Source organism: Notechis scutatus, chromosome 16 (assembly GCF_049901735.1).
Source record: "Notechis scutatus isolate UNSWTSFEM ecotype Mainland chromosome 16, rNotScu1.2, whole genome shotgun sequence".
NCBI classification, from domain to species: Eukaryota; Metazoa; Chordata; class Lepidosauria; order Squamata; family Elapidae; genus Notechis; species Notechis scutatus.
In genome coordinates this window covers 4,751,278-4,774,860 of record NC_142024.1, presented here as the reverse complement: position 1 = coordinate 4,774,860, position 23,583 = coordinate 4,751,278, and the positions used below count along the sequence as shown (strand labels likewise).

The following is a 23,583-nucleotide window of genomic DNA, read 5'->3' as shown; positions in this document are numbered from 1 at the left end:
CAGCTGAGGAGAGCGAGGATTCAGATGAGGGGCCAGGACCATTAGGGAGTGGACTGCTGCCTTCTGAGATTGTAGGGGCTGGCAGCAGCGATGAGGAGGTTCCCGAGGAGCCTGTGCCCAATGTGCGTGTGCACGCAGGATTGCTCGTAGGAAAGAGCAGTTACAACAGCACGGGCGACTCGGGAGTAAGGCTGCAAGGTAATGGCCCCTCCTTCAAGCAGATAAAGGCCAGGTGTGAAACGAATGTTCTTTGCAGAAGGCAAAAACGTTTTGAGACTCCAGCCTCGTGGACATTCCAGTATCCTGAGTTTGCATTTGAAGATTCTTGTATTGCAAATTATTTCTTGTCTGTTACCTTTTGTCTCGCACAGTTTGGCAAGGCTTGTGCTCATCACAGCTAATCATTTTGCAGAAGCATTAAAAGGTTTCTGTTCCTTTTGGATTGTGTTGGATTTGTTGGAAAAGGGTGTGGGTCAGAACGGCCCAGTCTGGGTGATCTGACTAACCCTTCTGTGTCTTTAATTTGCAGGAGGCTGAACAGCACCCAAGGAGAAATCCGGGTTGGGCCCAGCCACCAGGTAAGGTTGCCCCGAGCATCGCATCACTGTGCAGTTTCTACACAAAAAGCCATTGCACCCATGGTAGCGTTTGAAGGAATAGAATAGAATATAGCAGCTTTTCCTTAGACTTTCTCAACTTGAAAAGTTTGCGTCAAGTGTCGGTGTGAAGGGAGGGGAGAAGTTCTCCGATTTATCTTCCTTCTTCTTTCCAGGCCAAGCTCCCTGAGCTGCAGCCCTTCCCTTCCGGAGATGGGGACGCGGTGACGCGTCACGAAGAGCTGGTCTGGATGCCCGGGGTGAACGATTGCGACCTGCTGATGTACCTGCGGGCGGCGAGGTAATCGCGAGTCAATCACGTTCGGAAATTGGCCCGCTGAGGACCTCGTGCAAACCCAAACCGACCGGGCGCCCCCTCTGCTCTTCCTTTTCAAAGTTGGACCCCTGCTTGGCACATCCGCGCACAAATGCACCTCCAAAGGAGCCACGATTTCTTCAGATTAGGGAGGAAGCTTGGAAAGCCCGGATCCATTTTCAGAAAGGGAGCTGGGCTGCACTGGGGTGTCTCCAAGAGGCCAGTTTTTACCCCCCCCTGCCCTTTCTGATTCGTTTCAGGAGTGGGCACTGTCTTAGCAATAGAGCGTAGACTTATATACCGCTTCGCAGAGCTTGACAGTCCCCTCAAAACAGTTTACAGAGTCAGCCTTTTGCCCCCCGACATTCCGGGTCCTCGTTTTACCCACCTCGGAAGGACGGGAGGCTGAGTCGACTTTGAGCTGATCAGGATCGAACTGCTGGCAGTGGGCAGAGTTAGCTTGCAATACTGCATTCTAACCACTGGGAATGAAGGAAGGAGGGAGGGAGAGAGGGAGTGAAGAAGGAAAGAAGATAGCAATAGCACTTAGGCTATATACTGTTCACAGTGTTTTACAGCCTTCTTTAAGCAGTTTACAGAGTCAGCCTTTTGCAACAATCTGGGTCCCCAGAAGGATGGAAGGCTGAGTTGACCTTGAGCCAGTCAGGATCGAACTGATAGCAGTGGGCAGAGTTAGCTTGCAATACCACATCCTAAGCACTGGGAGGTAGAGAGGGAAGGAAGGAAGGAAGGAAGGAAGGAAGGAAGGAAGATAGCAATAGCACCTATATTTATATACTGCTTCACAGTGCTTTACAGCCCTCTCTAAGCAGTTTACAGAGTCAGCCTCTTGCCTCCAACAATCTGGGTCCTCATTTTATGAACTTGGAAGGATGGAAGGTTGAGTCAACTGTGAGCTACTGAGAATCAAACTCTAGGCTATGGGCAGAATTAGCCTGCAATACAGGCAGCCCTCAAATTACGAACACAATTGAGCCCCCAAATTTATGTCTCTTAGTTAAGCATTTGTTAAGTGAGTTTTGTCCCATTTTATGACTTTTTTTGCCACGGTTGTTAAGTGAATCTGCCATTGTTAAATGAGTAACACAGTGGTTAAGTGAATCTGGCTTCCCCGTGGAGTTTGCTCATCAAAAGGTTGTAAAAGGGGATCCTGGGACCCAGCCATGGTCGTAAGTATAAACCAGTTACCAAGCATCTGAATTTTGATCACATGCTCCTGCTACAAAGGTCGTAAGTAGGAATAACGGCCATAAGCCCCTTTTTCCAGCGCCGTTGTAACTCTGAACAGTCACTAAATGAATTGTTGTAAGTTGAGGACTACCTGTACTGCATTGTAACCACTGCACTGCCGCTGCAGGGAGTCTCAACTTACAACAGTTCATACAGATTCCCTTAACGGTGGCAAAAAAAGGTCATAAAATCGGGAATGACTCCATTAAGCCCTGTCTCACTCAGCAACTGAAATTCTGTTCTCCGTTGTGGTCATAAGTCGAGGATTACCTGTAATCCCTGCTTTAAGCTGGGTGGCTCAGCCTGGTGAAAAAAATATCCGTCAATGTTGTTTGGGCTCTGCTTGCTTCGCCTTGAAGACTGGTTGCAACCTGCTGAAATCCGAATTTCCTTTTTGGCCTCAAAGGAGCATGGCGGCTTTCGCAGGGATGTGCGACGGCGGTTCGACGGAAGATGGCTGTGTGGCGGCTTCCCGGGACGACACCACCCTCAACGCACTCAACACAGTAAGCCAACTTCCGCCTTTCCGGAAATAAACGTTTCAGACATTCTAACTGAGTTCCTCTGCTCCCCCCCCCCCCTCACATCCCAGGGTGTGTCAGCTTTAGAAGTCATATTAGGACCAGAAACTTCCACGCTGCCGCATTCTTGAGCCTGGGAAAATAAGAAGGGGGGAGGAATTTCTTGGAGTTTATATGGTTAGACATAATAACATTGTTTTTCTAATTCAAGGTCATGTTATTTCGGCACCTGGGTGAGGGGATGTCTCAAGTGATTGGGGCATGTGATGAAATGATGGGTGCAGGGGGTGGAATTGTAATATTTTACTTATTATTGATGGGAAACTCAGAACTTTCAGATTCGGGATTTCCGAGATGTGCCAGTTTACTACTCTAATAAAAGGAACCTTTGAGAAGATATCTCTCTCGGAGTTATTGGGGGGAGTTGAGGTTATCTGGAACGCTGACAGGCGTCAGTGTTCCAATCAACCAACTCCAAACCGATAAACACTGAGACAATAATTTCCTCAAGGTTCCATTTTATTAGAGTTGTCATATTGGCACATTTGGGAAAACCCAAATCCAAGCGCTCTGGGTTTTCCCTTCCCAAAAGAGAAATCAAAGATCCATCCGCTGCATCCATCAGTCCATCACATGGCCCAATCATATCTTGACATCCCTCCAGACCAGAGGTCTCCAAACTTGGCAACTCTAAGACTTGTGGACTTCAACTCCCAGAATTCTCCAGCCAGCATAGCTGAGCATTGAAGCCCACAAGTCTTAAGGTTGCCAAGTTTGGGGACCCCTGCTCCAGACATACCTCTTCAGGTGCAGGGCCACTTGTCCTCGACTCTCTGAGAAAGGAATGTTGTTGTGTCTAACCTTCTACTTCACTAGGAAATCCTCCCCTCCCAGATTCCCAGGCCCTGAATGGGGCAGCCTCGAAGCTTTCAAGTAACAAAATGGTTTCCAAGGCTGACACCAGGCTTCTTTGCAGCTTTTTAATTGGCCGGCCCCTGCTCTTGTGTGGGACAAGAAGTCCCTGACTTCTCGGGAACTGAAATTGAGAGTTCAGTAACTTGATCACACTCTGGATTATCCCCTCTTAGGCGGTGCATTTTTCGCCTTGGGAATTGGGTTCTTTCGCTTAGGGGGCGGCTCGTGAATCCTCAGAAAAATAATCCCAAAATTATCTTTCTTTTCTGAATAGTTAGACCCAGCAGTTCGGTTAAGCCAGACCAGCTCACAGACCTGGCTCAAACTTGGGGTCAGGGAAGAAAAGCCTTCCATGTTCAAAATGTGGGGATAGGTTTTCCCAGGGTGAATAGAATAGAAGAATAGAATAGAATAGAATAGAACAGAACAGAACAGAACAGAACAGAACAGAACAGAACAGAAAGGAATAGGAATAGGAATAGGAATAGGAATAGGAATAGAGCAGAATAGGAATAGGAATAGAGCAGAATAGGAATAGGAATAGAATAGAATAGAATAGAATAGAATAGAATAGAATAGAATAGAATAGAATAGAATAGAATAGAATAGAAATACAGGAATAGAACAGAACAGAACAGAACAGAATAGAATAGAATAGAATAGAATAGAATGAAATAGAATAGAATAGAAATACAGGAATAGAATAGAACAGAACAGAACAGAATAGAATAGAATAGAATAGAATAGAATAGAATAGAATAGAATAGAACAGAATAGAACAGAACAGAACAGAATAGAATAGAATAGAAATACAGGAATAGAATAAAACAGAACAGAACAGAATAGAATAGAATAGAAATACAGGAATAGAATAGAACAGAACAGAACAAAACAGAATAGAGCAGAATAGAGCAGAAAAGAATAGAAAAGAAAAGAAACAGAACAAAGGAACAAGGAATAGGAATATAGGAATAGAACAGCAAAACAGAACACAGAACAGAACACAATAGAACACAGAACAGAACAAATAATAGAACAGAACAGAAAACAGAATAGAACAGAAGAGAAGAATAGAACTCAGAATAGAATAGAACAGAAGAGAGAACAGAAGAGAAGAGAATGCAGAATAAAGGACAGGATAGGACAGAGAACAGATTTAACAGATTAACAGAGTTGAAAGTCTCATTCTCCTTTCCCTCCCTTTTTTGATGGTCTTTTCTGCAAGAGATGGTAAGTGGCAGCTTTATCCTCTATATTTATTACCTGTTGCCTTGGATAGGAGCTGAGGCTTTTCTTTTCTTTTCTTTTTGAAAAAAGGAAATATTAAGCCTGCCAGCGGCCACCTTGCCTGAAATGGCCTCTGGAAAGACGGGCTCTCCAACCAGGAAGGAAGTGGTTGGTTACCTGTTTTCTTTTGCTGGGAGCCCAAATCGGCCTGTAAAACTTGGACTTTTCCAGGGATCCGTCCCGCCTGGCTTCTGATGCGCGGGAACCGCTTCTGGTTGCGCGGAGGGGCGTGTGGTGTTTAGAAATGGTAATGGGGTAAAAAAATGGATAGGCTCCATGATTCCTTATTATGGAAATACAATAAACTTCAGAGCGGCACTTCACATAAATCATTCCTGACAAAGTTCTTTCCCAGGGTTTTATTTATGGAATAACAGGGTGCTGTAACCCTCAGCATGATTTATTGTTAATTACACCCAAAAGGCACCGAGAGAACAAGGAAACCTTCCTTTTTCTTTCTTTTTTTTTTTTTCTTTTTGCTGCAAAGCATTTATATTAAGCTGGTGGAACATTTCCTTCCTTCCTGGGTCTATTTGCCTATCAACGAGGCTGCATTTCCTTCCTACCCTCCCTTCCTCTCCTCTCCCTTCCCTTCCACTCCATTTATTATTCTCTCCATTTAGCCTTTCTTCCAACCCTTCCCTCCCCTCCCCTCGACAACCCAGCATGTAATTACAGGTAGTCCTTGACTTACAACAGTTCATTTAGTGACTGTTCCAAGTTACAACGGCACTGGAAACAAAATGACTTACCGCTGTTTTTCGCAGTTACCATAGTTACCAGCTGTGGCAAAATGGTCGTAGGTTTGGACGCGGCTCGCTTTGAACAACTGCCATGCTTGGCAACAGGGCCCCCAATTGTAGGCTGTTCTGACCAAAGCTTCCCAGGAACGTAATTAAGCACACGCTTAGTCCAAACACCTCTTGTTTTATTTCAATGCTGGGAATTATGTGCATTCCCAGCCCACAATGAGTCCCAAACAGTTCCCCGAGATAAGCACCCACCTTTCTCTCCTTTGAATTGCTGCCAACAACTAAAGTGCCAAATTAACTGTTAAGAAGCCAAAACAAAGTACAAAGTCCACACAGAGCTTCAAGGTTGAATCCAACAGAGCAAACGATTTTGCTTCCTGCAAAGGTTTCTCTACCTTTGCCTGTCCTTTATCCTTTAGGGGAGGGGCAGTTCACCACCTAGCCTTACTCCCAAGTCGCTCCTTCTGTTTCAGCTGCTCTTGCCTTCTGGCAGCTCTGTGCATACGCGCACTGAAAACAGGCTCCCCTTGTTCCTCTGCCTCACTGCTCCCAGACGCCAGAGGCTCTGGAGTCAGCACCCCACTCCCAGATGGTCCTGGCCTCATCTCCGCATCAGATGCAGGAACCTCGTCCGAGTCCTCTCCAGACCCCGGACTGGTCCCCTACTGTCCAACTTTGCTGCCGTTTGCACCAGCTGCTGGTGAACCACAACATAGTCCTAAATTGGGGACTTCTCCTTCTTCATCCGTTATCCATTCAGATCGACGGCTGAAGTCAGAGCCTCTGCGGATTTGAAGCAAGGACATCACTATGCAAGGCGCCTCATCTCTCCCCCCCCACCCCTTTCTATTAAAACATCTGCAGATATTTGAAGAGGCAGGCAGAGCCTTAAGAGTTTCCCTTCCAAGATTATCAAAGGCCAGAAAATTTCAGGCCCGGTTTTGGCTTTAATAGCGTGACATAAAAATGCTGATTGCCCATAACACCTCACTGGGAGATTTTCTTTTCCTTCTTCTTTTTTTCCCCTTTTCAACTAAAAAAATAAAAGGAAAATGAAAGAAAGCTGAAAGAATTCCCTTCTCCCCCGGATCGTTGGCCGAAAATCTTTTAATATCTTGCAGCCTTATAAATCCATTCCTTAATTAAAATTCAGCTGGCGTTTGATAGCGGCGCCTGTAATTTTACCATAGAGCGAGCCCTCGCTCCGGCTTCTGGTGTCCTTGATGGTCGTATTTGAAACACATCCTGCTTTTAGTGTGCCAAGATCCTAAGGGTGAAGTTGAGTGCCTGGCTCAAAATTACAGGGAGGAGGGAGGGAGGGGAAAATAAAAAACCGCAACTTTTTTCATGACTCAGATGTGCAACCTGTGCAAAACATGCAGATATGCAGGAAGTGCAAAACAGGGCCAGTTTTCGGCCTGCAAAGCTTGCAGAAGCCTTCCTCAAGGTTTTCGGAGGCCGAAAAAGGCCTCAAACTGGCCAAAAATCAGCTGTGAGGGCGCGCATGCGCAGTGAAGTAAGTTTGCCTGCAGCTCACATGCCAGCACAAGTGGCTCTGCGTGCCACCTGTGGCATGCGTGCCATAGGTTCACCATCATGGGACTTGGTGAAACTTAGCTTAATGTCAGTAACAGCTAGAGGACAATCTTTGGACAATCGCTTAAATATGAGCCAGCCGTGTCCGCCGGCGGCAGCCCAAAAAGCCAATGCAATCCTAAGCTGCATTAACAGAGGGATGGAATCAAGATCATGTGAAGTGTTTAGTAGCTCTTTATGAAGCCTTAGTAAGGCCAAACTTGGAATACAGAACCGTAAAGCCTACAAACTTGAAATTTGGCACGTATGGCCCTCTTGGCTTCTAGGGGCTCACTAAGAAAATATTTTTCAAAATAACCCATGAGAGCATTAATATTTCATATATTATTATTATTATCAACACGCTCTGATGCTCAGGAGTTCTATTCCCCCTCCCCACCTGAAAAGAAATCTCTTCCAAACGCAAAACACAATCAGGAGAGGAGTTTCAGTTTTAGTTTCACAGCAGCAAGCAGCTTTAGGACAGAACTGTTGAGCTAAGCCACACCCAGGCTCCTTGCTGTCTCCTTCTTGCTCACACAGCAAATACTGCTTCAGTTTTAAACAGCCCTCTACTCTCTCACACAGGGACAGGATGCTGGTAGGCGGAGGCAGAATTTTCCCCCCCTTATTTTCCTCCCCCAAAACTAAGCCCGACCACAGAGTTTTGGAGCGAAGCACGGGGATCGAGCTAGTTCCTTCCTTCCTTCCTTCCTTCCTTCCTTCCTTCCTTCCTTCCTTCCTTCCTTCCTTCCCTTCCTTCCTTCCTTCCTTCCTTCCTTCCTTCCTTCCTTCCTTCCTTCCTTCCTTCCTTCCTTTCCCTTCCCTCCTTCCCTCCCTCGCCAACCAGCCTTCGAGATCCTGCCCAAGTCCTTAACAGACTCCCCATTATTTCCTATCTCTCTCCCTCCCCCCCAAAAATAATCATCCAGCCCAGATGCTTTCAAGCCAGGCTGGTAATGGCCAGTGGCCCCCACCTACACAGCCGCGGTTCCAACCTGGAAAGGTCGCCAGGGAAAACAGGGGCCTTTAAATTAAGTTACAAATTACAAGCCAAGGACGATATTTTGACGCTTGCCCGAGCTGGCAGTGTCGGGAGTGCTTGGTGGGGGGGGGCGTAATTGCCTCCTCTCACACAAGCACACCCACACACACAGACAGACACCCCTTGTGCAAGCGATGCTAATAAGGCATGCGAGGGGGCAGCACCTCTTTTAAGTCCTCTTGTGGGATAAATGAGGGTGAATAGAGGAAGAAACAAACCCCAGCGTGTAAAACAGGCAGTGTGAGCCCTGCCCTCCTCCCTCCTTCCTTCCTTCCCTGCCTTCAGCCACAGGGAGATTAAAGCAGAACTTGCACATCACAACAAGCCTTGACAGTCTCAAAATATTGATTATTATTTTTTTTTGGTATTCTCTTGCTCCCTGTCCCCCTCTTTCTTTCTAAGCCTCCGTTTGTTTTTTTTAAGCTGGGGGGTGGAAATTGAGAAGGGTGCAACAAGCCATGTCTTTTAATGTTCCTTTGGTCCATGCGCCTAATTGGCACATCTTTAAAAAAAAAAAAAGACACTTCCCACTTCTTTTCCTCGTCCTCTTTCCCTGCTTCCCTGAGCGATGGGCTCCGGAGTCTGCTTCCACTTAAGCCGCCTTGATTCACGAGAGGGGGACGAACGGTTGGTTAAGTTTCATTGGAGCCTATGCTGCCAACTCAACCCATTCTGGTTCGTTTTACGGCCCCGCGCGCCTCGTACTTAGGAAACGGGATAATTCACGAAGCGATGGAGAAGGGGAAGGGTTACCGATAGGCCCACTGAGTCATGGGAATGGCAGAGGGGGTAGGGGGCTCCGTTTTCAGGCAGACAACACCCAAGAAGATGGGCTCAAGATCCAGATGGATCCTGACATTGGGTCCTATCTAACAAAATGAAATTCAGTGTAGAGGAAAGTAAAGTCCTACATTTAGGCAAGAAAAAACCCATAAGTGCACATATAGACTGGGTGAAACCTGGCTCAATAGCAGTCACTGTGAGAGGGATCTTGGAGTCTTAGTGGACAACCAGCTAAATAGGAGCCAGCAGTGTGTAGCAGCAGCCAAAAAAAAGCCAGTGCAATCCTAAATTGCATGAAGAGAGGGATACAATCGAGATCAAGGGAGGGACTAATGCCACTCTATAAAGCTTTAGTAAGACCACACCGAGAGTACTGCATCCAGTTTTGGTCATTACACTTTAAAAAAGATGTTGAGAATCTAGAAAGAGTGTGGAGAAAGGCAGCCAGGACGATTAGGGGACTAAAACACATGAAGAACGGTTGCAGGAACTGGGCTTGGCTAGTCTAGGGAAGAGAAGGACCAGCAGAAACATGATAGCGGTGTTCCAATATTTGAGGGGCTGCCACAGAGAGGAGGAAGGGGTCAAGCTATTTTCCAAAGCACCTGAAGTCCAGATAAGGAATAATGGATGGAAAGTGATCAAGGAGAGATTCAACCTGGAAATAAGGAGGAATTTTCTGACAGTGAGAAAAATCAACCCATGGAACAGAAGTTGCTTGCAGAAGTTGTGGGAGCTTCATCACTTGAGACCTTCAAGAAGAGATTGGACTGCCCTCTGTCAGAAATGGGTGTAGGGTCTCCTGCTTGGGCAGGGGGTTGGACTAGATGACCTACAAGGTCCCTTCCAACTCTGATTATCTGTTAACGTGGGAAGAATCGGGGAATGTTTTGTTTTGGCCCTGAGCTGCTAAGCTTTCCGCTTTGGTTCTCTTTCGGAAAATGGTGTCATGTTCTCTCTAGCGTTGTTTCCTCTGAGCCTCTTTTCTCTCTTCCTCCTTGCAGCTACACGAGAGTAACTACGACGCCGGGAAGGCCCTCCAGCGCCTGGTGAGGAAGCCCGTCCCCAAACTGATCGAAAAGTGCTGGACGGAAGACGAAGTGGTGAGAAAGGCTTGGGGTTTTGGGGGTGATGGTGGGGAACGACTCTTGGTCGGGCTCCGCTTAAAATCTCTCATCGCTTTTGGCGTAGATGCTTCACTTTGGAAAGTGGGAAGAGACGGCGGGGGGGGGGGGTGTCTCTTACGCAGCCGGCTTCTCTCAGCGGCCAGGTTCCCACCTTAACAAGTGTGATGACCCAAAGGGGCGTGGCACAAAGGCAACCCAGTCAAATAATCAGTCAGAGTCCCTTTATTAGCTCCAACTTTGCCCCCAGCGTCCTGGTTACCTTCTGGGCTGGAGAAAAAACTCTCCCAGGAACAGCCTTTGGCTGCAGAGAGAATCAAGTCCAAAACATGGTCAACAAAAACTGTAACTTAAAGTCCAATCGAAGCAAGGTGAGGTCATTAGTCATTTTAATGCAAAATGTACATCACCGAAGCGGTAGTAACACCAGTTGAATCTCACCCCTGTTTGCAACATCCCCATGGTCGTGTTATCAAAGTTCAGCCACTTGGCAACTGCGAGAAGAAGCTAAACGCCTTCAAAGAAAAACGAAGGAAGTCCAGTTGCCTCTTGAGAAAAACGGATTCAGTGTCCCTTGTGACAAGCCAACTCAATAGGGAAGCCAGGTTCACTTTTAACAGCCCTGTCACTAACTTAACAATGGATGAGACTGCCTTAAACAAACGTGGCAAGGAAGGTCATAAAACGAGGCAAAATTCACCGAGTGGTGTTGGCCCAGGGATCAGTTGTGTATTCCAGACGGAAGCCTAAAAGAAATCTTGACTCTTGCAATATTCCATCTTTTTAAACCTGGAGCCTGCTTTTTTTTGGGGGTGGGTGTGACAGGGGGCTCCCCAGTTGGAATGAAACAAGCTAGGTTCCCACCACCGTTTCATACATCTGCTCCGGTCCAATACTTGACAACGATGATGATAAAACTTAAAATTTGGCCCTATTGGTGCGTTTGCAAGCTCATAAATGTTAACGCGGACGATAGATCCAAGATTAATCAAGGTTGCAAAATTTGGCTGTTCGAGCAACACGTTGCCTCCGGTCTTTTCAAGGGTGCATTTCTCTCTTTTTTTATTTTTATTTTTATTTTCTATTTCACTGAGATTATTGCTCGGCCCTTCGGCCGTGGATTTCTTAGTCTCGGTGGGGGGGAAAAATGTGGAAGTGTGCGTTCTCTTTCTCCTCTTCCCCCCCTCCCCCCCCCCAGCAATTGGCTCCATCCACAAAAAAAGGAGACCAGTCCCAGAATCCTTTGTAGTTTCTAAGCAACGGAGCGAAGTTTGTTTTAGCTGGCTGGGCGGGCAAGCAAAGCACATTTTGTTCCTTCTGTGTGCGGAAACACCGAAGGACGTGCGGCTTCAAAACACCAAACTTAAACAAACCCGCAGCTAAGATAGCAGGAGGCTGAAAAAGGGGGAGGGTGGGGGGAGAGATTTATTTATTAATTTATTTCTCTCTGGGTGAGTTTTAATAGCTCCCGTTCTTGGCCTGTCCCCTTCCTTATTCCAGATCATCTGAGCATGGATGTCAAATCTTCAGACTTGGCTTAAAGAATTCTTGTCCTGCACCCACTACAGGGAATGTCTTATATCTGGGACTAGCTTGATACCCGTGGTTTGCTACGAAACTATGTGGTTGGGCTTAGTTTTTTGGGAGGAGAATAAATGGCGGGGGGCAAATCTGCCTCTGCCTACCAGCCTCCATCGATATCCATCTGCCTAGCGTTCTGTCAGTGTATGAGAGAGTTGAGGGCTGTTTGGAAACTGAAGCAGTATTTGCTGTGTGAGCAAAAAGGAGACAGCAAGGAGCCTGGGCGTGGCTAAGCTCAACTGTTCTGTGCTAAAGCTGCTTGGGGCTGTGAAACTGAAACTCCTCTGCTCTGCTTGTGTTTGGAACAGATTTCTTTTCAGGTGGGGAGGGGGAGTAGAACTCCTTAGCATCAGAGCGTGTTAATAATAATAATAATATACGAAATACTAACGCTCTGATGGTCATTTGGAAAAATCCTTTCTTAGTGAGCCCCTAGAAGCCAAGACTTGGAGGAACATACGTGCCAAATTTCCAAGTCTGTAGGCTTTACAGTTCTGGAGGTTTTGTGATAATGCGTGAGTGGCATTTCGCTTTTAGATAGATGGATTATAGGAGTTATTACAGGCCTCCACCCTCGTATTCAGAAGAAAGGCATCCATTCTTAGTGAAATAGTGCCCTGACATGTCTTACTCCATTACACATGGAGGATCTCTACGCCCACTTCTTTAAAGGAGCCCGAGATGCTTTGGTGACATGGCAGCCAGCAAGCCTGAACAGACCATGATCTGAAGGGGTCCTTGGTGCTCTCCGACCTGGGTTACTTTCTTGCAGACGTTCCATTATCCAAACTAGGTAACATGATGCACTGATGACGTTACCTGGATTGGTAGTGAGACGTCTGCAAGAAAAGAACCCAGCTCGGAGAGCGCCAAGGACCCCACGGTCCTCCTCGTCCTTCCCCTCTCCAAAAGACCCTCCTAGCACAGATGGTGTTACCTAGTTGGGTCATGAAACGTCTACAAGAAAGCCACCCAGCTCAGAGACCACCAAGGACCCCACAGTCCTCCTCCTTCTCTCCACAGGTCTGCCTCCTTTCTAGCACTGTCTCCTTTCTAGCACTGATGATGTGACCTAGTTTGGTAATGAAACGTCTGCAAGAATACTGTTGGGGTCTCCAGCCAACTATAAGCTCTCTCCCCTCTCCCCATTCTCCGACCTCCTTCTGCTCTCCCCTTGGGTCAGACTACATGGCCACCAGCCCTCGGCCCTTGTCTAAGAGGGCGAAGGGAAGGTCAGAAATAGGAATGAGAAGGAGTCGGAAGAGAGGTGTTTAAGCGCAGAGAAGGGTCCACCTGGAAACAGCCTTGGAAAGTTGGCCATGTTCGTTGGATGGATGTGGCCATGTCCACAGACGTCTCCAGCGGATCCTGGTGATGAGGAGGATGAAGATTGACAGCCCGGTTTTAAAACCAGGAGTAGCTGTGCTGGGAAAGCTGTTGGCACTCTGCGGCAGCAGGCAGAATTCGAATAGGGGCCATTCTGGGAAAGATCGGGGCGAAGCCAGGCTGGGATTTCTTGTGGCAATTGCAGTGATTTTGCCACAGTGGTTAAACGGATCGCTGAAAATAGTTTAAGTGAATTGTGAAATTGTTAAGCGAACCGGGCTTCCTCCCACTGATTTTTTTGGTCGTCGGAAGCCAGCTGGCATGGTCTCCAATAGTGACCCTGGGAATGCAGCAGCAACCGTCGTAAGTCCATGCCAGTTGCCAAGCGCCCGCCATGGTTGTAAGTGTGAGGAACTGGTCGTAAGTCCCTTTTCCCCCCCCAGTCCCGTTGGAATCCCAAATGTTCACTAAATGAATCGCCGTAAGGCGAGGACTACCTGCAGACGATCCCCAGTGTCCTAAGCCCAGAGAGATTTGTGGGTGATTCTTTTAAGATGCTAACCGGAATTTATTTCTGCACCATCCCCAGTTGTCTTTTTTTGTGTGTGCATTTATTTTTATTTATTTTTTGGGTATTGGCTAAAAAAAAATGCCAGGATGCTTTTTCCTTCTCCGTACAGCTCCAAGAAACCCCGCTTTTGTCGAAGGCAACGGATATCTGCTTTTGTGCAAGCAGCAGCCCCACAAATTATTATTAAGGAAGCCGTTTTCGTAATAGGTTTCCCGGCACGAGTCATAAACAGAGAGTTTAAACGTTGCTAAGAAAAGAGATTAGGCTCCTTAACTGGCTTTGAAAGGATGAGAGCCCATTATAATTATGTCTCTCTTGAAATAAGAAGCTGTTCTCGGCTTAAGAACTTCTAATTTTTAATGTAGGAAAGGCTGTTTTTCCCCCCCCTCCTTTTCTCTTTAACCAGTTCTTGAATCCTCATCCTTACGCTGAGCAGAAAAGGGCCTTGCGTTCACCTCCATCCTTCTGCCAAACAGGCAGGGCACCCCGATTTTTCTCCACCACCCCCCAGAGGAAAAAAAAAAAACCAACTATCCTTGTGTCCTTGACTCCACATTTGTAATTTGTAATTTCCATTTCATTTCCTGCGGTGGGTCCCAACCTTTTGATCTGAGCCTGCCTGACAGCAAGGCATTTGTCTTTCTTTCTTTCTTTCTTTCTTTCTCCTTTCTTTCTCCTTTCTTTCTCCTCCTCCTCCTTTCTTTCCTCCTCCTCCTCCTCCTCCTCCCTTCCTCCTTCCTCCTCCTTCCTCCTCCTTCCTCCTCCTCCCTCCTCCTTCCTCCTCCTCCTCCTCCTCCTCCTCCCTCCTCCTCCCTCCCTCCTCCTCCGGAGAGCGAGGACTCAGATGAGGGGCCTTGTATATCTAATCTGTTGAAAAGACCAGGGGATACATGATAGCAGTGTCCCAATATCTCAGGGGCTGCCCCAAAGAAGAGGGAGTCAAGCTATTCTCCAAAGCACCACAAGGTAGGACAAGAAGCAACGGATGGAAACTAATCTAGGAGAGAAGCAACCTAGAACTAAGGAGAAATTTCCTACCAGGAAGAACAATGAATCAGTGGAACAACCTGCCTCAGGAAGCTGTAAATGCTCCAACCCTGGAAGTTTTTTAAAAGATGTTGGATAACCCTTTGCCTGAAGTGGTGTAGGGTTTCCTACCTAGGCAGGGGGTTGGACTAGAAGACCTCCAAGGTCCCTTCCAACTCTGTTATTCTACTCTATTCTAAAGTGCTATTGCTATATAAAGAGCTGCAGTCTTCAACCCATGGGCTTGGGAATTCCTCTTCCTTGGATTCATAGGATGATGGTCTTCTGAGTACACCTATCTGACATCGCGAAAAGTATGGAGATTCCAAGAAAACTGGACCACGGAGAGAAGATGCTGGTGACTTTTTTTGGATCTCGTGAGGTCCAAAAGACGGGCAGCCAATATTTTTCCCCCCCCCTCTCTTGGGATCCAGATTTCTGTGCTTCTCCTGTTCCATTTGGCTTCTTGGCTGCTGGGTATCCGTTGCAATTTCTCAATCCCCGTCCTTCTTCTCCCCGTTGAGGTGGATCATCTTGCTTACAGGCACTGCTGGGTGATATTGGTCACGCCAGAGCTTCTGCATTTAAGAATAGCCAGCCCAGCCTCTCTCTCTTCCCCACGCTTTTTCCTCTTGGCCGGCTCGGAATCATTTCAGCCTCTCAAATCCCACGTTTCAAGTTATGAATTGGAATCAGGGAGGCGTGCAAAAGCGGCTGGAAAAGAGGCACATTGACAGAATAGGGTGTTGGGTTTTTGTTTTTTTTCCCCCTCCCGCTTCCTCTGACGCTTCCATTTCAAGACGTGTTTTGGAAATGAGCTTCTTTCCTAAACCCACAAGAGCAAAGCGAGACTGGTACTTTTTTTAGGAGCTGAGAAACTCGTGTGAGTTGCGTTGGGAGGAACACAAGGTGGGAAAAAAACCCCAAAGACAAAGAGTTTTGTTTTTTTCCAGTTAACCTGCAAGTTGGGACAAGTCCTGTGTAGGCCTTAAAGAGAAAAATCCGCTGCAATTTGTCTTCTCCGCAGCGATGGCCTTGAAGTTTTCGCTCGTTTGTCAAGAGTTGCTTTATACATTTCTTTTTTGGGAGCAGTTTTTTTTTTTTTAAACGGTTGGTTTTAAGTTGGGTTATAAGAAAGAGCCCCTTATTTTTTTATTTTTTTTTTACTTTATTTTACTGTTGGGTTTTGCTCAAGGACAACCGGTTTGTTTTCTTCCAGTGGTTTGCTGGGATTTGGATCGCATCCCATGTTTTCTTCCAGAGCAAAATTCCTGCAGCGTCTCTCAAGGTTACGGCCAACATCCATAACTTGTCTGTGAACTGTTTTGAACGCACAGGGTCCCAATCCTGAAATGCAGCGTTTCTGGTTGTTAACCAAGTAGCCAAATAATTGTAAAACTACCCATGGATCTGGTGATCCCTCTCCTCCTCTCCTTTTCTTTCGCTTTCTTTTCCTTCCCTTCCTCCTCTCCCTCCTTCCTTTTCTCCACCTCCTCCTTCTCTTTTTCCTCCTCCTCTTCCGTTCCTCCTTCCTTCTCCCCCTCTTCCTCTTCTTCCTCCTCCTCCCTCTTCTCCTCCTTCCTCTTCCTCTCCTTTTTCTCTTCTCCACCTTCTTTCTCTTTCTCCTCCTCCTTCCTTCTCCCCCTCCTCTTCCTTCTGTGTCTTCTCCTTCTTCCTCCTCTCTTCCTCCTCCTCCTCCTTCCTTCCCCTGTCCTCTTCCTCTTCCTCCTCTCTTCTCCTTCTTCCTCCTCCTCTCCCCTTTCTCTTCTCCACCTCCTCCTTCTCTTTCTCCTCCCTCCTCTCTCATCCTCCTCTTCTTCCTCCTTTCTTCTCCTCCTCCTTAACTAGGGGGTGGGTGGGTGGGTTCTTATATGAATGCAACAACCTGTCTACTACTTGCTGGTAGATTGAATTCTTCTCCTGAACAGCTTTCTCCTTGAGAGTAGCTGATAGTACATTAGAAACAGTCTCACTTCATCGAGGTCTTGGATAAGTTGTTGTTGTTGAGATTTAGAGACAGAATAAATCTTTTTTTCCCCCCAGAGTTCCCTTCAGGGATATGCCATGACCTTCAAGGAACAGACTTCAAAAAGTCAGTAACAAACGTGCAACTTTTGAGAGTGCAGAGTTGGGTAGAGACAGGGGGGAAAAGGAGCTATTTAAAGACTTGGGGAAGCCTTGGAAATTAGCAAGTAATGGTATTCAGACAACCAAGAGAATTTGGACCTTGGGTTTTGCTACCCGTTGACCGAAACAATGGACCTTTATTCTCTCACGGCGGACGTCACTGAGAAAAGTATAGAGGATCTCCTATCAGTGTTTGAAGCGGCCTCTCCTGGTTGCTGTGAGGCAGAAGCAAACTCGCTTGGAGTTGTCTGTCGCCACTTTTGCATCTTCCTGCCCCAGCTGTGACATGGCCGCCCTGTTTGACTCGGCCCATTCATTGACTGTTGCGGTTCTGGCGTCTTTGGGAAGCTTAACTTGGATGTGACTTAACACTGGTGGAAGATGGTGGATGCATCTCTTCCTTTTGATCTTTGAGGATCTTTCCCCCTTGACCCTGGTCTTCCCCCCACCCCCTGGATGTGACTTCTCCAATAGGACACATCCCTCTCCAAGAGTCATCCATCATGCTCTCCAATAACCTTCTTATGCTCCAACAACTTTGGGCTGCCGAGTTGATTATCTAGGCATTTCAAGAATGCCTTGTTTTCCCCCACTCCCTTTTTTCTGGCAGCTAAAAAGACCAAAGGAGTATCTTTGTAGTTGACACCGGTTCTGTAGAACCAGGTAGAATCCCACCCCTGGTTGAAGGCCAGTAGAAGACCCTCCCGTGCAGGAGGACACCATCAGCTGAAGACCAATGGGCATAAATCATAGCCTGGGAGCCAAGGGAGAAGAATATCTGTTGCTTGGAAAATCTGGCTGTGGGACAGCTGCTCCTTCTGAAATCCAGCTTTCACTCCACACATGTTTCTTATTCCTCCAGCTTCTATACTTAGCACTTTCTCCGGCGTCCCGTCCTTCTGCTTCTGCTTCCGTAAATCTCAGTTTTGAAGTCTCCATCTCTGAGGATCAAAACATAGCTGCATAAAAGCAACGCACTTAATCCGGTTTGCGGGGAACCTAAAACCCGCGGAGCAGGGTGATGATCTAATATATCATCTTAAGGGGAGGTTTGAAAAAAAAATAATCTGATTTTATTTTAGAATGGCTTGGCGGTCGAGTCACGATAGGAGATCTTGGCGGCTCCTGGATGACTGCAGTGCGCAGGGTTCGCTGGCGTTGACACCGGATCACTCCACATTTAAGCCTGGAGTTGTGCGTGTGTGCTTCTTTCATGCTAAGAAAAGATTTAAGTGGGATCTTTTAAAAAAAGGGGGGAAAAAAAGCTTCATCAGGCATGGATTATTTTTCTGCATTTGGCAACTTTAACGGAGCTCAGCTTTCGGCGTATTCTCAAGACTGCTGAGCCCTGGGGAAGATATTTATATTTTTGGCGAATGGATGGGGGGAATTGATATGATTTGAGAGCAGATGGACTTTTGCTATCGCCTTATCTCCGTTCCTTTGTCAGGTGGCTTTTTAAAGCACCTATTTTTTCAGCTCGCTTAATGGGAGTAAAGATTTATTCCTAGGCGATTCAACAGGGGAACCGTACAAAATTTGGACCAATGCTTCCATTGGGGGGAAGGGTGGTGAGAGAGGAATCAAGAAGCAAACCAACAATGCCCTTCTTGTCTTAATCTCTTAGTCTTATCTGTGTAAATCTTTCTTCCTGGGGGTTAGGTTATCCTCAGATGCCACCTTGTAAGGCTATTAGTTCCTGTCCTTTGGCAGCTCCCAAGGGTGGGAGACTCCTAAAGCCACAGCCCCAGCCCCTACCACATTCAGTTGGGTTTACTCCCGAGGAAGTACCTGCAGAAGGTTGCAACCTGGATTAAATCCTTTAAAAAGAGGAAGGAGGAGAGCAGGCATCTCAAACCCTCTGGTGCCCCCGGCACAAAATGCATGCCTGGCTTTTTTTGGGGGATCCTGGTTTGGGGGATCTTGGTTAGTGTTAGTCTCCATGCTTGCCCGCCCCCAAAAAGCAAAGGACAAGAGAGAAACCCTGGTTTGCAGTCTCTTGGCTTGTTTGTCAGCGCTTCTCCGATTTCCCTGGCGCCCGTTGCCTGGCAACCCGGGGCCGGAGCCATCGCGCAACACAAGGTTGGCGGGTGATGGATAGCCGGGGACCGAAGCTGGCAGGAAATGCAGGGCTTGGGGGCGGCCTTGGCCGGGGCGTGGGCAGATGGGGAATGCGGGGAGAGTCGTTAATCCGGGTCAGCTGTTGGAGAGGAAGATTAAGGGCTCTGCATTTGGAGGGAGGGATAAAAGAGGTTGGTGTGTGTGTGTGTGTGTGTGTGTGTGTGCTGTGTGCGGGGTTGCACGGGGCCAAACCGCGTAGCTTGGAAAGAGTCCCATCTGGCCCAGAGCGTTCCTTGTTCACATGCCTTGCGGGGGAATAACTATTGCGACTTGCGTAATAAATAAATAAAAAATAGCTTTTTGCTGCGATGCTGTAGCGCAGGAGTGTTGAGCCTTGCTGACTTTAAGGCCTGTGGACTTCCAACTCCCAGAATTCCCCAGTCAGTCTTTGCCTCCTTCCTAGGGCTGAGAGAGAAGGGCTGGCCTAAGGTCATCCAGCTGGCTTTGTGCCTAAAGTTTGGATTAGAACTCCTAGTTGGCTGCCTTAACCACTCTACCACTCTACCACCCAACTAAAAAGTTAAGAGGAGCCCTATCTATACCTATCTATCTATCCATTATCTATCTATACCTATCTATCTTATCCATCCATTCATCATTTTTCTCCTATCCATCCATCCATCCATCCATCCATCATTTTTCTCCTATCCATCCATCCATCCATCCATCATCCATCATTTTTCTCCTATCTACATCCATCCATCCATCCATCATCCATCATTTTTCTCCTATCTATCTATCTATCTATCTATCTATCTATCTATCTATCTATCTATCTATCTATCTATCTATCTATCATCTATCATCTGTCTGTCTGTCTATCTATCTATCAGCAGCGTATCTATCTATCATCTATTTTTCTATGTTCAGTTTATTGACTGTGTATATTTATATCTATCTATAATTATCCATCATCCTTTATTTTTCTCCAACACATCTATATCTATGATCTGTCTATCCATCATCCCATTTTTTCCCCAACACAGATGCTCTTTCTGTTTCTCTCTCTCCTTCTCTTTCTCCTTCTCTCCCCGTTACTCTGTTTCTCCTTCTTTCTCTCTCTCTCCCTCACTCTATTGCCCCCTGTTTCTCCTTCTCTCTCTTTCTCTTTCTCCTTCTCTCTCTCTCCTATATATATAGTTGGGTGTCCTGGTTCACACATCCAGCTAATGCAAGCTGTGCTATGCAGAGTCAGTCATTCCAGCATTTATATCCTCTTTATCTCCTTTTTATACAGCCCCGGGCAGTGTAATGGAATTCCCCGCCCCCCAACAGTCCCTAAAATGCATGATCGGGTCTTAAAGCCATTTCCCTAAAGGAATCACCCACCAAGGGCTGCCCTCAAAAGAAAACCCTTCTCCAGCTTCCCAAAGCCCGCGTAGCTGCGTTCGCACAACCTTCTCAGCCCCAAATGAACTATTTACTCCACCACTTCTTGCAACGCCTGAACTTCACGGGAGGGCAGTAGAGAGCTTGCCATTGGCCAGCTGGCTTTAGCCGCTGGTTGCGCCAGGGATGAAGCATCTGGGAGGGAACAAAATGGCAGCATCCGAAAACACACACACACACACACAAACACCCCAATTTCCAGCCCTCACCCCATTGCAATCCTTGGCGGTTACTATTGCTGCCCCTTTTTTCCTTCCTTGACTCGGGTAGCTTTCTGGTCCTCGCCCCCTCGATGTGAGAGGCCCGTTAGCCAGCACATAAACGACGTTACGTATCTTGTCACCCTATTTTGTTTCGGGAGATAAAATACACTGCAGATATGCAAAGGGCTTGGCGTGCTAACCCCGGGCTCGGTTATTTATAACTGTTCCCCCCCCTTCCCCTCACCCACCCACCCACCCAAACCTCCTGTTTACACATTGTGGCAGGGACACCAGAGAACCTCATAAATTGTGTCGCAGTGGGAACGTAGAGGAGCATCGACATGGGGGGGCTGTGGAGAAGAGAGGGTGACCCCCATCCATAGCCATGGTAACTGGGTTTTTTTGCAGAGCGATGACCCCCCCGCCGCGTTTGAATGTCTTCGTGCCACTGTTTTATAAAAGGGGGTGGTGGTGATGCCCAGCTGTGCCACGTTCCAAAAGAGGCCCCCTCTGCCTCTCACAGCCCCCACCTCCACCCCACAGGCCTTAGAAATAGACCCCCATAAATCTACCTTGGTCCCATTTATCGAGCAGCGTTAGAATAAAAATACGAGGTTATAAATAAGATGCTAAAAGGTTTCCAGAGGAAGTGGCAGGAAGGCAGATTTGCAAGGTGTGTGTGTGTGTGTGTGTTTTGAGGAGGGGGTTGTGTGTGTATACATCTTTTCCTTTTGCAAAATAATTAAGGGCCCCCTTTGTTTCGGGGGTGCCTGCTGGAAGAGGTAGAGCATTTCATCTCGTGGTTGTTGGTTTTATGTTTTGTTTTGTTTTCAAATTTTGCTTCCTTGCAAAATATGTGAATGCATTTCTGGTCAATTTCCTAGGTCCCAAATTTGGTAAAGGATCGTCGACAATCCCAGGCCATACATTTAAAAACCCTCCTGTGTTGTGTTGTGTTGTGTTGTGTTGTGTTTAGCTTTTCCCCTGCTCCTTGGGTAAAGATGAAAGTTATTCCCAGAAGGTTGCAAACCAATTTAATTACAGGATGTGGAATTTGGGGGAGGGGGGCGGGCACAGCAGGGAGCCCAGAAGAGGGATGTCTATTTAAAAAAATATTTTTAAACATTGGGTGCTTCTTCTTCTTCTTCTTCTTCTTCTTCTTCTTCTTCTTCTTCTTCTTCTTCTTCTTCTTCTTCTTCTTCTTCTTCTTCTTTCTTCTCTTCTTCTTCTTCTTCTTCTTCCTTTCTTCTTCTTCTTCTTCTCCTCCTCTTCTTCTCTCTCCTCCTCCTCCTCCTCCTCCTCCTCCTCCTCCTCCTCCTCCTCCTCCTCCTCCTCCTCCCTCCTCCTCCTCCTCCTCCTCCTCCTCCTCAACAGCAGAAGGAAGCAGTCCATCCCTTGGCAATCCCGGGGTCCCCAGTTGGTATTTTAAATATCCAAATCCGGAGCCATGTTGGGCTGTGAAAATTCATCTAGAGCAGGACAGCAAGGGAGGAGGAAAACACCCGTCTGACATCCTAATCACAACAAACCCTTTGCGCTACAACCTTGTGTCATAGACCCAGCCCGGATAATCAGACATAAAATGAATTATTGTTGAGCTGTGATTAAACAGAACTATAAACATTTCCCCCCCTGCCACCCCAGAATATGCTTCAGTGTTTGGGATAATCTACCAAGTCTTCAATAATAACACGATGGTTATTACGATTGGTGTATTTTTTTTTTTAATTATTCAATTGACTGTAGCCACTTAGTTAAATTGATGGTTTTTAAATGAGTTCTTACCGCAGTAAAGATTTCAGGGTTATTTAACTTGAACATTGTTTTCTTTCTTTCTTTCTTTTTTGGCACTTTCGTCTTGTCTGTGCAGGTTTTTTTTTTTTTTTTTTTTTTTTAACCCAGGCCTCTAAAGTCAAACTGAAAACAATTCAGATCTTTTAGGAGAGAATTAAAAATAAAAATATTAGCGGGTCAGATGGCTGAGGGATGCACCTTAATTCTGAACAAGAAGTGGAAAGTCCTTTCTTTTATCTGCCACCTGCAGATTAAAAAATAATAATCCCAGAAATTTAGTTAGATATGGAGGAAAGAATTGGGAGAATCTCATAAAAATTGTCCTCTGCACAAGTAATAAAGCAATAGCAGGAATTTGGGCTAATTATAAAGTATAAAATATAAGTAAGTCTTCCTCTGTAGCATCTTTGGACTGAATTGATCCCCTTGTAATTTAGAATAGAATAGAATAACAGAGTTGGAAGGGACCTTGGAGTCTTCTAGTCCAACCCCCTGCTTAGGCAGGAAATCCTATACCATTTCAGACAAATGGTTATCCAATCTCTGCTTAAAAACTTCGTGTCGGAGCATTTACAACTTCTGGAGGCAAGTTGTTCCACTGATTCATTTTTCTCACTATCAGGAAATTTCTCCTTAGTTCTTTAGACCACTGACTCTTAAATGTAGTGACTTGTGACTCATTCACAGGCCAAAGACCCCCTTAACAGGGTGCTTGGGGTCCCCATTTTGCCCTGGTATGGAGGCAGCAAAGAAACGAAACAAGATGGTTTTGCAGAGACCACCAAAATCTCCTAAGGGTGTCCAACCTTGGCAACTTTTTAAAACCTGCGGACTTCAACTCCCAGAATTCTTGCTGGCTGGCTGGGGAATTCTGGGACTCGAAGTCCACAGGTCTTAAAAGCTTTTCCAAGGCTGGACACCCCTGATTTAAAGCTTTGAAAATAGCCCGTTGCAAGGAAGGGGTGGATGAGACAGGCTGGTAGAAGCAACGTCCTTGGTTTCCAGCTTCTTCATTAGAAAGACACCCCCTGCCCTTCCCCACCAAGAGGCCTTGCCCACAAACCCTGATTTGCAAGGGAATGCTCGTCAGTTGTCCCAAAGCATGGGCGAACTAGGCATGTGTGCATCCTTAGTCTGGACATCTGGAACTTGCGTGGCCAAGTAGCTCTGAAGTGGTGGCTCCTGAAGGCCAGTTCAAGACCATCAGCCCTTTAGGCTGGAGTCACTAGAGGAATTTTGCAGGCTGCGGCCATTTTGCCAGCTGATTTTTAAACAGCATG

General features: G+C 46.7%; 1 protein-coding gene across 1 annotated transcript in view; it reads left to right on the top strand.

The window, feature by feature from the left end:
- RERE (arginine-glutamic acid dipeptide repeats) overlaps positions 1-23,583 on the top strand; it is a 205,705-nt gene that overhangs the window by 143,420 nt on the left and 38,702 nt on the right. Inside the window, 4 exon segments of the mRNA XM_087944422.1 lie at positions 530-578; positions 773-897; positions 2,570-2,669; positions 10,046-10,144. Of these exon segments, the coding sequence (XP_087800548.1) occupies positions 530-578; positions 773-897; positions 2,570-2,669; positions 10,046-10,144 (373 nt within the window).